The 13016-nt window shown below is 36.8% G+C and overlaps 1 protein-coding gene across 2 annotated transcripts; it reads left to right on the top strand.

Moving 5' to 3' along the window:
• Nucleotides 1–7039: 7039 nt before the first annotated feature.
• Nucleotides 7040–11204, top strand: LOC306886305 (GTP cyclohydrolase 1 feedback regulatory protein). Of its 2 annotated transcripts, none has more exons than XM_079443311.1 (3): nucleotides 7040–7197; nucleotides 8145–8239; nucleotides 10534–11204. In XM_079443311.1, the coding sequence occupies exons 1-3, from the start codon at nucleotides 7162–7164 to the stop codon at nucleotides 10670–10672; spliced, it is 270 nt and encodes an 89-aa protein (XP_079299437.1). In that variant the 5' UTR covers nucleotides 7040–7161; the 3' UTR covers nucleotides 10673–11204. The 2 variants fall into 2 exon arrangements, with proteins under 2 accessions (XP_079299437.1, XP_079299438.1); XM_079443312.1 differs by having other exon boundaries at nucleotides 7088–7197; nucleotides 8148–8239; nucleotides 10534–11195.
• The last annotated feature ends 1812 nt before the right edge of the window (nucleotides 11205–13016 follow it).

Below are 13016 nucleotides of genomic sequence, written 5' to 3'. Positions count from 1 at the left end.
CCTTCCCTTATAATTATGTGGATCGTAAGCCAATTGGCTGTCACCAGGGGGATATAAAGTGCGATAGACCTGTGCTTTAGGTCAACGTCATTTGTCGACGTCATTGACGCGCCGCAAACACTGTACTGTGGCTGCTTCCGGCATCAGGTGTGGACATTAGAGAGGTAGGAACGCTTGGTGTCTTTATGAATTTGTTTTTAAATTTAGTAACTAATTTCCCCTGGTTGCGTGTGTTTTTCTTGCACCTTAGTAAGCTCTTGATTGCCAGTTCCTCTTGTAGCGAGTCCTGTTCCGTTTCTCGTGCGGATCTCGCACTACTGCTGTGACTGCCGTTGTTGGGTGCGCGCGCTCCTGATAATGCACGCATCATATTTGTCATTGGTATGTCTAACAGGCGTCTACTAAGTTCGGGTGAGGCTCTATAATAGCAATATTAAATGGTGACATTCTATTTTATTCCAGGTGCTCTCCCTAAAACGTTGGAGAGCGTAAGCTGATTGCTTGATCGCCATTCCCTCTCGTATGGCTTAAATCAACGGATTCGTTTCTCCTGTAGATCTCGCACTGCTGCTGCGACTGCTAGTTGGGCGCGTTTCACGTCCTGCCCACGGATAACATTGTTGTTTTGTGTTGATTTTGCTTTACATTTTCTATTTTCTTTTGTTCTGTTTAAGTCGTCTTTATTTACATTTGAATAGAAGTGATACTCTTTGCCTGTGCAGATTCTATTACAGTTTGTTTTCTATTATTTGGTTCTTTTCTATTTTGCAAAGAGCTTTACCCTTTTGGGTTTGCTTTGCAGTGCATTATTTTGTGTGGTTTATTTGATTAATTCTATTAAATGCAATTGTATTTTCTAGTTTGTATTTTTGACTTGCAATTAGGCCTTGTACATTTCTTTTCTAGTTTTGTTAATTCTTATTTTGGGTTTTTGTTTTAATTTAACTCGTCATAGGGCAATTCAGCGCTTTAATTATTCTGTGTGCTTTTTAGTGACTCTTAAAATTGTGCTGTTCTTGGGTTGCAGGATCTGGGTGCCAAAGGCAGGGAGGCCAGCTCTATTCCCTTCTAAGTGGTGGTGGTGTGTTGTTCACAGTGTGCCGTGTCCATCCGTGGAGTATGGTGTGTGTGTGTGTGTGTTTGCAGGCACTGGTGAAAGGAATGAGTTTTCTGCTATAGGCAGCCTAATCTTTGATAGCCTGACCCTGCTGGTAAGCCCCAGTTGGCCGGTGTCCCTGTGACCTTTTTGGAGTCCAACCCTTGTGATGAGCTGTGCTTGACTGAGGCCTGATATATTTTAATGATTGTTTTAAAGTGATTGTGTAACTTAATAAAGTCAACTGTTTTGTATTGTTACCCATGTCTCTGAGCGATTTATTGGTGAACGAACTTGCGTGTCCTGTTAGAGACACTAAATTCTCTGGGTGTAACTCCCTGAGTGGCGTAGTTGGTAAATTATCCTTTAAATGCACCTCCGGGTTGCCACAAACTCATTTAATTTTCCCATTGTTCATTGTGTGTTACTTCCGTCCCGACCAAAGGGGTCAAAAGTAACAATGTGCAACTTATGTTAAAAGTGAAATTATACTTAAGTCTTTCTGCATTTGTACAAAATACCACCTGCATTGATAGACCACACTTCTGAGTTATTGGCCACAGCCAACATATATCTCTGTCTACAGCATTATCTTTTTTACTTATGGTATGTTTTTCTGAAAAATGGTACTTTCGTCCCCACTCTCCCCCTAGTCTTCATAACTTAAGGAGAACGTTATATTAATGCGTTTATAGAACATATTTTTGCTAGCAGGGTTTGCACGTGCCAAACAGCATGTAAAGTGAGCACGATTTGATAAAGCCTTTGGTATCAAGCATCATTTAACACTTGCTTTAGAAGGACCTGCAGCAGCGGATCTGAGTGGGACCTCACAGCCGCTAATCCTGTAAAGATCGGCATCCCTCCGGGAGTCACGTTCTCCAGCTCCCGCCTCTGCTTTTGATTTACGAGCACGGGAGATCAAGAAATTCACAGGACCTCACAGACATATGGTTCTTCTCAACAGCAGTAGTGCAGTTACATCATCGTCACTTAAGCGACCGCCATCTTATCTGTCTGCTTTACCTCACGATAACTTCACCGATAACTTATTACCGTCACACACGATCAGACGGGAGGCTTCCTGTTTCATCATGTTTCCATGAGCACGTTTGCTAATAACAAGATGAATTACCCACTTTAAGTGCATTTCATCATATTAGCCTTAAGATGTTTTGACAGATTAAAATCTAAACAGAGTTGAACATCTTTACTGGGAAAATCATCTTGCTGCTTCTCAGTGTCAAAGTGCACTCAACAATTTAAAAAAGTGGACATTTCAGAAACAGCCTAATGTTTTCAGAACTAATGGGAAAGTTATCGAAATGTTCTGAGAACACTGTTTTGTTTACATACGCCGGAATGACAGTATAGTTCCTAGAAAATCACAACTTTTCATTTTCCGTCAGTCTTAGTACACGATGTAAGTACAGAAGAGTCAAGCTTTAAATAGGAAAAATATCGAAACTCTTTGGTCATTTTTGAGCGAGATGCTAACGGTCTAATCAGATTCAATGATCTATGCTAAGCTAAGCTAAAAGTGCTACCGCCAAACCCGGAGATCGACTGAATGGATTCGAAAACGGTAAAACTCAACTGTTTAACTCTCGGGGACCTGGAAAATGAGCCTATTTTCAAAAAAAGGATGTAAATGTCCACCACAGTGGCTCTTTAGAAAGATGACGATCATCCAGCATCCATCATCAGTCTTATGCTAAAATTGATGTGTTCTGTCTGTTTACTGTAAAACAGAAACTGAATAAATGTTAAACTGACAAAACAAATCAATCTGCCAGCTGTGTGTCTATTTCTTTCCTCGTTGTTGTAAATGATCCATTGAAGACATTAGAGATGATCAGAAATGCAAACACTCAGGTTTGTAAGTTTCCCAACAGCAGTCGTCATATAAAATGTTCAGAAACATTGCAAGAGAACAGACTGCCTCTTCAAACAGAATGAAATCTTGATTAATACAGACTAGCAGTGTTTTCCATAAGCCTCTATTCATGACATGCATGATACAGCACACATATCTGCACTTTTAAGCCGTTTTATAACGCACATGTCCCGTCTGACGTGTTATTTGGCAGCGAGTCGCAGCTCTATCTTTCTTCTCTCTTGAGGAACATATAAAAGTAATGAAGTTGTCACGGCATTGGCTTCGGTTTCAGATGCATGAGATTCGACACGTTCTGCTGCTTCAGTCTCACAGCAAACACACTGCAGAGCATTAATTACAGTAAATTACAGAACAAACCAACTAAAAACAACCAAAAGCTATGTTTTATTCAATAAAATACAGAGTTCTCCTTGTATTAACCAACAAAAAGGGATGTTTTGTTCATGATTTACAGATTTATTGTTCTCGTCTGGTAGGAAAGCAAAACTCTGAGGCAAAAACGTTCATGTAAAAGTCATCTGAATGTAATTCTGCACCATTTTCACTCAGAAATTGCTAGTAAATTTCACAAAAAATGTTTGAAAAATCATTTGCTGCAGTTAACCTTTGCAGAGTAACATTTTTTTGCAGAAATTCGTAATTTGTTAATAAAGTGCGCAAAAAAATGTTTTAAAAGAGCAAAAATGAGTCTCAAAAGACATTGTTTTATAACTGTATGTGTAGTATATAAATCAGTCGACTCTTTTCCTTCCTCAGAATGTGTAAAGCAGGGTTTCCTTTCAATTCAGGAGAGAATAATTAAAATATATAGATCAAATTCCTGATTCTGAGCCAGTAAAAGTCAGGGTTGGTATATTTAGTTTTCAGTAGATTACTGTATATCGATGAATTTTTTTTTTTTACTGATATTAAATAAAATATTACATAGTGAGGCCAAACGTTCATTAAATGTAAAAGGATCCTAGAATTATTTTCTAAGGTATCATCCTGAGATACGGCTGCTTAATCATCAAGCACATTTTTCTTAACAAATGTTGTCTGAAAGGATTTGAGTCAGTGTTCATCTCTCAAAAACATTAAATAAGAGTTATAAATAAATCCCAAAGAAAAGGCCTGAAAAAGAATCTGTGGTGTGAAAGTCAGGAAACGGCCTTTGCTCCGGCTCTAAAGATCTTCCTCCAGGCCGTCCAGAGGAACCGACCCCAAATCACCTGAACTACGGCGATACTGACCCTCACTTAATAAAACAACACAGAGACACGGGCAGGAAGTCACTGCGGGACACACAGGAAGCTGGTGGAACTCCAGGAACATGTTTTTGGCATGACAGCAGTTACAGAAAAAGCATTTTGGACTCAAGTGCATGCTCTGCACTTTCCTGGTTTCTTTGCTCAGCAGAAAACAAAACTTGTTTAAATCAATATAGTTTTGCTTTTCAAGCATTGTGTTCCTTGAGTTTGAAGTTTATGGTGGATTAATACACTGCTTCCATACTGTACACATGCAGAATGAAACTGAAAGAACCAAAACAAAAAGAGAAAGAAACAAACATGAAGGAAAAATAAAGGCATACAATGCAAAATAAAAGATGAGGGAAATGCAGCAGTGAAGCACCAGCTACTCAGTCCACCAGCGCATTTCCACAACTCAGACCATCCATGCAGCCGCTAGTTGTTGAGAATAAGAATGTCATTGATCAGTGAGGCTCAGTGATTGGTTCCCTCGTTATCCACAGGCCACGCCTCCACAGGACATGCCTAACCTTTTCAGAATAACACACTTAACATGTTCACAAAACACAACTTGTCAGTATGCACACAAAAAGTTTATATATTTTAAATGAATAAGACATGCAAGATAAACATTTCACTTCCAAGTTGAGAACTGAGTATTAACAACCTATTAAACACATGCAATATGATAAGGTCATGTGACTATGAAAGATTGTTTCTGCTAAATAACAAATTAAAAAGGTAATTGTGACTTTTTATCTCACAATTCAGACTTTTTTCTTGCAATTCTGAGAAGTTATAATGTCAGAAATGCGAGATATGAACTCACTTGTGATAAGAACTTGGAGTTACCTCTTTTGTTTTTTACTCCATGAGGGAAACAAAACAACAGAATTGGGAGATGTATACTCACAAGTAACAGAATTACAAGAAAATAGTCAGAATTCTGATATTTTAACTCTGAATTCAGAGAAAAAGTCAGAATTGCTAGAAATAAACTCTGAATAACAAGAAAAACATCATAATTGTGAGAAATAAACTCAGGCTTCAGAGAAAATGTTAGAATTGCAAGATTTCAAGTCAGAAAAAAGTCAGCATTGTGAGAAATAAGATCAGGATTACAAGAAAACTGTCAGATGTGCAAGAAATAAACTCAGGATTACAAGAAAAAAAGTCAGAATTGTGAGATTTTAACTCAGAATTCAGAAAAATCTGAATTGCTAGAAATAAACTCGGAATGACAAGAATTAAACTCAGAATTGTGAAAAATAAACTTTTACAAGAATATACAAGAATAAACATTTTTACAATTACAAGAAAGAAAGACAGAATTACAAAAAAAAGGTCAGAATTGTGAGAAATAAAATCAGAATTCAGAAAAAGTCAGAATTGAGAGATACAAAATTAGAATTACAAGAAAAAATTCTAGCTGCGAGATATGACCTCAAGATTTAGGAAAAACAGAACTGCAAGACAAACTCAAAACTCAGGGAATTCTTTTTTATTCAGAATGTCCAAATTGTTAGATAAAAGTTGTTATTACCTAATTTTTCACAAACTATATAGTATCGAGTATAGAGTGAATCATGTAGTTTTCTGTCTTACCCTTTGCACTGTGTAATGCAGACATGGCTGCAGGTGTAAAGAGTGTTTCTGTATTAGTGTTACAGTATCACACTGATCACAGCTCATGTAAATCCAGCACAGATGAAGGCTTTGTGATCGGTGTGTTTAACTGCGGTTATTATTACTGATGTTATCGAGCTCCTGCTGCTGTTGGGACTTCATTTCCTCAGCTCTCTGAGAGACTACAACCTCGTATTACAATGATTGCAACAGCTTTTAGAAGGAAATTAGCAATTCTGCCTAAAGGAAATGAAAGTCCATCCACCGAGGTTGAAAAGAAATCGAAGCCTTATGAACACGAACCTTGCCAATGACCAAACTCAATGTCTGAGTGTGTTCAGATCAAAACTCCAATAATCGCTAATATCACATCTTCTCTATGCACTAATGGAATATCTTTTTAATGAAAGGTTCATTTTGGATGGTATATAATCAGATTCTATAATCATCCTTTCATGCTTACGTGACATGTCTGCAGTTTAAAACAGTTTTCCCCATCTGCAGCTTTAATGTCAGATGTGATCTTATTTCCATCGGTGTATTTATCCGTCTCTCAGTATGTGAACAGCTGTGATATCTGAGAGGAAAATGATGCACATGTGTTGAGTTTGTTAAACTGATCCCTTTTTTATTGCATAGACCAGTGACCCAAGTTCTATCATGATGAAGAATCTATCGTTCTCTCAAGGTTATGAACATACATTCTTCCATTAACATTAATAGAATGGTCGTTCAAAGTCTAGTCTTTAATGATGTTCTCATTAGCACAAATGATCATTCTTGGAGCTTTTTTCCTAGTTGGACGTTCTTCTAACATTTTTTAAATGTTACTTGTGTCAGAACGTTCAGAGAACATTCAAAGCAACCTTAATGTTACAAAGTAACGGTCAAATTCCCATAAAGTTTGCAACATAGTAACATGGAAATTTGCCTCAACATTCGAAAAAAAAAAAAAAAAAACGGTTGTAAATGATTTAAAGAAGTGGACGTTTTGAAAGTTCAGAAATACTGTTTTCATAACTTCTATCATATTTAATTATCTAGAATATTAAATGCTAAATATTTATCTGACATAATATCCTACTACATCATCTGGAGCGACTCTGTCCATAGCGCGTTCTGATTTGGAGGACGCTGATTGGGTGTTTCCGCATTCCGCCAGCGGCTCGCTGATTGGTGGAGCGCGGTGGGCGTTTCGCATTCCGCTTCGAGCGCACAAACGAGCCAAGCGCAGCGCGGAGACAGACGCGACGCATCCGAGACCCTCCTCGATATTCCGCTGGAAAGTTGCCCGTTCTGCCGCCGGGATGCCGTACATCCTCATCAGCACACAGATCAGACTGGTGCGTATGAAACACGAGACTGACGCGAGCGCTATCAGCAGTGATTATGATATTATGATGCATTAGAGAGGAATACAGGTGCATGCATGCTACACTGGGGTTGTTGTTGATATATAAGTAACCTGCATATGCAGAACATGATGTGAGTTTAATAGCCTACTTCTCGTTGCGTTGCGTTAAAAATCATTATATTCAAAGTTTAATGTTTGCATTTCGTGCGTGTGTAGCTCGTGCACCTGTCTGTGTGACCTGGACTGGAGCATAAAGTGAAAGTGAATCATTTAGTGTTGACAGACTCAAGCCACAGCATACACCACATAACAACTGCTTTAGTGCAAGAATGGGAGATATTTGTATTCTAGAGTCATACTTAAATTAGCTTAGTTTAGCCAAACATACCTTCATATGTGCTCACCCTCACGCCATCCGAAATGTAGATGAATGGGTGCCGTCAGTCTAAACAGCTGATAAAAACATCACAATAATCCACACCACTCCAGTCCATCAGTTAACATCTGGAGAAGACCAAATATTTAAAATTTAGAGCTGTTTGTCTTGTAAACGCTGCTTGATCTGGGCAGATTTCTCTGCTGATTCAGACCAGAACACTTTTTCACTGGAGGAAGCGTTATTATGGACTCATATTTGAGTTAAAAACGTATTAATGCTGGATTTGTTTCAGCTTTGGTCTTCTCCAGATGTTAACTGATGGACTGGAGTGGTGTGGATTATTCTGATGTTTTTATCAGACTCTCATTCTGACGGCACCCATTCACATCCATTGCTGAGACACTGATGCAGAGACACATTTCTACAAACCTGATGAAGAAACAGTTATTTTTACAAGAAAAAACTTGACAAAAGACATTTGCAGTGATAAAACAACATTTCTAGTGTTGAAAATGAAGATAAATTATATTAAGTGGTCAAGCCGTGTTTGTTTTCAGGAGACGGGGCCCACGATGGTCGGTGACGAATATTCAGATCCATCCATCATGAACTACCTCGGAGCCCGGAAAACAACCATGCTGGGAAACAACTTGTAAGTGTTTGGTAATCTGATTTGGTGTAGTTATTTTTCAGACAAATAAATTAAAGTTAAGTCGACACATTAGCTTCCCGCTTTGCTGATTTGCCAAAAAGGCCTAATATGATGTTAAAAAATACCAATAAAAACTTTCCATCACAGTTTTTTCACAAAATAAGAATATATATTTTTAAATTGTATATATGCATCAGCTTTCATGCACTTATTAAAATAATACAAGCAGCAAAATGCATCATTTAACTTAGAATCTGCAAAGAACTGGAAAAATATGTTCAGTGACTCCATTTAAAGTCAAAGAACTTTACAAATAAGCTTTTTCAGAGTACAACACCCACAGATGAAGCAGAAAGCATCAGGCTCGTGTTTGCATTTTCTTCTGGCGTTAGCCATAATTCTAACCTTGAAATTAGGATTAGTCATCAAATAATGGCATGCATGTGAAAATGGGCTGAGAATTGATCAAATAGCTGTAATCTGGCTCAGATTCGGACAGGAATCACGTGTTTGTGGTGTTTTTCTGATGATTAAAGGTTAATACAAGACTTCTTCACCAGAGAAATGATTCTCAAAAGCAGAAATGCTACAAAATGCATCATATTTTGTGAGAAAGTGTGATGCGCTCCAGCAAAACAGACACTATTTGTGGAATCAGCAGCACAAAATTAGTAAGAAACTTGGATTTCTTTCAGCAGATATGATGCAGGACGGTGTAAACTGCATTGAGATGGATCCCATGGGTCAATGCAAATCTAAAATAAACTGAAAGCTTCTGCTCTGCTCCATACAGCCAGGGTTGCCAGGTCTGCGTCACAAAACTAGTCCATTCCGGTCAAACACAGCCTAAAGTAGCACAATGACCATACCCCAAATATCAAAACTCAAAATATGTCATTTCCATATACAGTGGTGGCCAACATTATTACAACACTAGTATTTCCAGCAGCTAAAAAATGGTTCAAGCAGCTTTTGTCCTCGGTGCACTTGAGCAGAGTTTCTCAGGAGCTTTGCAGGAGGTTTCTAGAAGCGTCTTGGAGACACAGTTCTTCTAGATTTAGTCTCAGTTTGTTCTGTTTCCTCATGTCACTCCAGACAGACTGATGATGATCAGATCTCTGTGTGAAGCACTGGCTGTTTCAGACAAAAATCTCACTGGATTTTTACAATTAATGGCAAAATGAATGTTTGGAAATGCAAACTGAAATTTCCTACTGACACACTACAGCAAAAGATAGAAATAACTGACTTAAAACCATTTTTAGCTGCTGGAAATACTAGTGTTTTAATCATTTTGGCCATCACTGTATAAAATATATATTTTTCAGTCACGCTGATTGACAGCTCAAAGGATTCCTACCAGTGGCCCTCCTTCACAAAACTTAACATCTAGCGCAGTTTCATCATAGGCAGAATGCAAAAACATTTAACCTACGGCAGCAGTTTAAAAGTAGCCCAATTCCATGAAACAATGCTGACTTGGCAACCCTGCAGCCATACACGAGCTGCAGGAGTCAGATTTGACTGACCAAGATGCTGGAGGATTTGCTGCTCATCAGATCCTGAGCTCACTGTCAAACATCTAATCTTGTAAGATGTGCTCCTTTACACAGAATGTGCATGAACGCCAAATCAAAAGTTAAAGTGAACAGCGAGTGCACATTCAAACGCCATTTCAATACCCCGCATACTGACAGAGCCCAAATTATATTCAATATTAGAATGTTTGCTGGAGCGGGATGAAGAAAGCAGTCGCGCTCAGGGCTGGTGTGAACATTATAGTCTATAGCTTAGATATATGGAGTCAATTCAGGGCTGAATATATTTGCAAAAGAATTGAAGTATTGCAAAAGAAAATGAAAGTATTGAAAAAATAAATAAATGTACTTTTTGCAACCCAAAATAAAGAATTGCAAAATATATTTTCCATGGCCATAGCTCTTAATTTATTTGAGCTCGTTATAGAGATGCACAGAAATGTAAAGCGCAAAGGGAAAAAATGGTATTGTGAGCTCATATTTGACTGAAACGCAAAAATAAAGCAGCGTTGTAAATACATTAGGAGCTATGGCCATGGAAAATATGTGTTGCAAAATCATTGCTTTTGCTCTGTTTCATTTATATTTTGCAATTCTTTATTTTGGTTTGCAAAAAGCACATTTATTAATTTTTTCAATACTTTCATTTTCCTTTGCAAAACTTAATTTTCTTTTGCGATACTTCAATTCTTTTGCAAATATATTCTGTCCTGTATTGACTTTAAATGTATCATTTGTGATATTTGTGTGTCACAGCTCAGAGTATCACGTGGACGAACCGCCGAGACTCGTCTTGGACAAACTGGATAAGATGGGGTTCAGAGTGGTCAGCATGACAGGAGTCGGTCAGACGCTGGTCTGGTGTCTCCATAAAGAGACGAGTGACGCGCTGTGACTCAGTGGCTCTTGTGTTGCAGGTAAACATGGTAAATGAGGTGAAGAAGGGTATTCTAGTGTCAGCAGTAGGCCTAGTGAAGAGATCTCACAAACTCTGAGGAAATTAAAATCTCAAAACATGTACAGTATTTGAAATCTGTCTCAGCTATATTATCATCAATGTGCTTTCTCTGATTTATGATTTCTGGGTTTAGTTTTTTTGTTTTGTGATTGAATAATATAAATGAGTTCATTAAGGGACATCATAAGAAACATTATTGTTCTGTTGTGTTGCATCTGTAGCATTTCTATATCTCGACTTTACGTTATCTTGAATAAATGTTTTGCAATGAAACATCAGTTTTTAAAATCCTTTTTTAACTCAAATCAATCACTTTGTTATATAGTTTTGAACAGTCTCAAGTTTGTTTACAGTGTATGTAAACATATATTTTGTCTGTACTGAATCCTGTTAATATTGTTTCTTTATGCTTGTGTGAGAAGCTGTAATTAAAAATAAAGTATGATCTGTTCAAAAGGGTTTAAAAGTGCTAATGTTTGTGATTCAAAGCTGCAAGCATTCAAGCCTAATCTGATCGTATAGCACTTTGCTACAGTGTTACAAGCAGTGATATTTTAGCATCGAGGTACGGTTATAGTTTTATTTTATTATTTTGAATCTGCATTTTAATTTGACTAATTTTGTTGTTTTTGTTTTTTTAATGTGTCTATATAGGTTTTATTAACTTCTATTTCAATTTTAGTTTGTTGTCCTTTTATTTTATTTTTATTTTATTATATTTATTATAATTTTATACTTTTTTTGTTTTTGTCATTGAGTACTTTTTATATATATAAATGTATATGTCTATATATTTTTTAAATAATTTTTATTTCAGGTTTATTTTAGTACATCAAGTAAAACTAAATAAAATTGATAAATGTTGCCTTGGCAACTAGCTAAAAAATATATTTTTTTCCAAGTAACAATGTTTTTTAATGGTTTTACTTTTAGTTTCAGTTAACCATAATAACCCAGCTATGAAGGGCCAAAAATCTAACTTGATTTGAGTAATTGATGCACTATATCCAAATGTGGATTTGTTTTTTCAGAAATCAAATTAATTTATATTACTATACCTTTAGTTGAAGTTTTAATAGTTTTGTTGTGTTATTGTCATTTTTAGTAGTTAGCGTTTTTCATAAATCTATGAAGCTTTTATTAATATTATTTTATTAATTTTTATTTTCAGTTTTAGTTATTTAGTACATCTCTCTCTCTCTCTCTCTATATATATATATATATATATATATTATTTTTTTTTTTTTAATTAACCAAATTTTTTTTAAATGGTTTTAATTTTACTTTTAGTTAATAACCCTGCTATGAAGGGCCAAAAGTCAAATTAGTTTGAGTAAATGATGCATTATATTATATTAACATTCATGTATATTTTTTAAGAAATCAAATCCACTACATTTCAATGCAAAAATAAAACAAAAATAGAAATGAAGTTATGTTTCGATGGCATGTTCCTATATTTCGCTTCTGCTGTGGGGTGACACCGGGTGAAGACGGCCCGCGGCGGGACTCTTCTTCAGGACGGCGGCTGTAATTGTATTTCCTGCGCTGTAATGTGAACGGGACTCTGTGTGTTCCGCTTCTTTCCAGGAACATGAAAGAAAAGCCCACAGAAGTAAACAGAACCATGTGACGGCCGCGAGGAGAGGATGATGGAGAGAAGACACTGAAGAAAAGCCTTCTGAGAAAAGAGACTTTCTGGAATCACAGCGGTTTGATGATGTGGAGACGACAAGAGGAACGTGCCACACGACAATGAATCACAGCAGTGAAGAATGTGCATAAAACACACATGCAGAACACAACCAGGAGCAGAAATACAGGAAATCAATTTCAGCCTGGGCCTTTATCCCTTGTGCGACCTTTTGGACATTTTTGTCCTTTTCAGTTTTGTTTTTTGATAATTTTTGAAGCTGTGTTATCGGCAGCTGCATAAGTTTTGGCACAGGTGTGTATTTTTATTGGAATTTTACTATTTCACCCCCATTTCCTTTAATACATTTATTTTACACTATGCACAAAAAAATAGTTCCTCTCAGGACCTTAAGGACAGAAATGTCCCCATTGAAAACTGCCATTTTTAATCACAGTGCGTTTAACTGTAAAATGATGCAAATTTTGTTAATAGGCTTTCATACTGTTGGCAAGGCTTCAATTTTTTACCAGATGGTGCCATTTTTTCAGGTTTGGTCTATAAAGCAAATACTCGCTTTATTCCTGTTTCCTGCTTCTTCATATTAAAGAGCCAGTTGGATAAATAATGCAGCTATAATTGTGTGTG

Source organism: Barbus barbus, assembly GCF_936440315.1.
Source record: "Barbus barbus genome assembly, chromosome: 20".
NCBI classification, from domain to species: domain Eukaryota; kingdom Metazoa; phylum Chordata; class Actinopteri; order Cypriniformes; family Cyprinidae; genus Barbus; species Barbus barbus.
Note: the sequence above shows the minus strand (reverse complement) of the source record. Positions and strands in the feature narration are given on the sequence as shown.

What these genes read in the sequence shown, in the direction of transcription:
- LOC306886305 (XM_079443311.1), top strand. Translation starts at nt 7,162, where the DNA reads ATGCCGTACATCCTCATCAGCACACAGATCAGACTG. An exon ending in TCAGCACACAGATCAGACTG is followed by an intron (nt 7,198 to 8,144) that starts GTGCGTATGAAA and finishes GTTTGTTTTCAG; the next exon opens with GAGACGGGGCCCACGATGGT. An exon ending in ACCATGCTGGGAAACAACTT is followed by an intron (nt 8,240 to 10,533) that starts GTAAGTGTTTGG and finishes TGTGTGTCACAG; the next exon opens with CTCAGAGTATCACGTGGACG.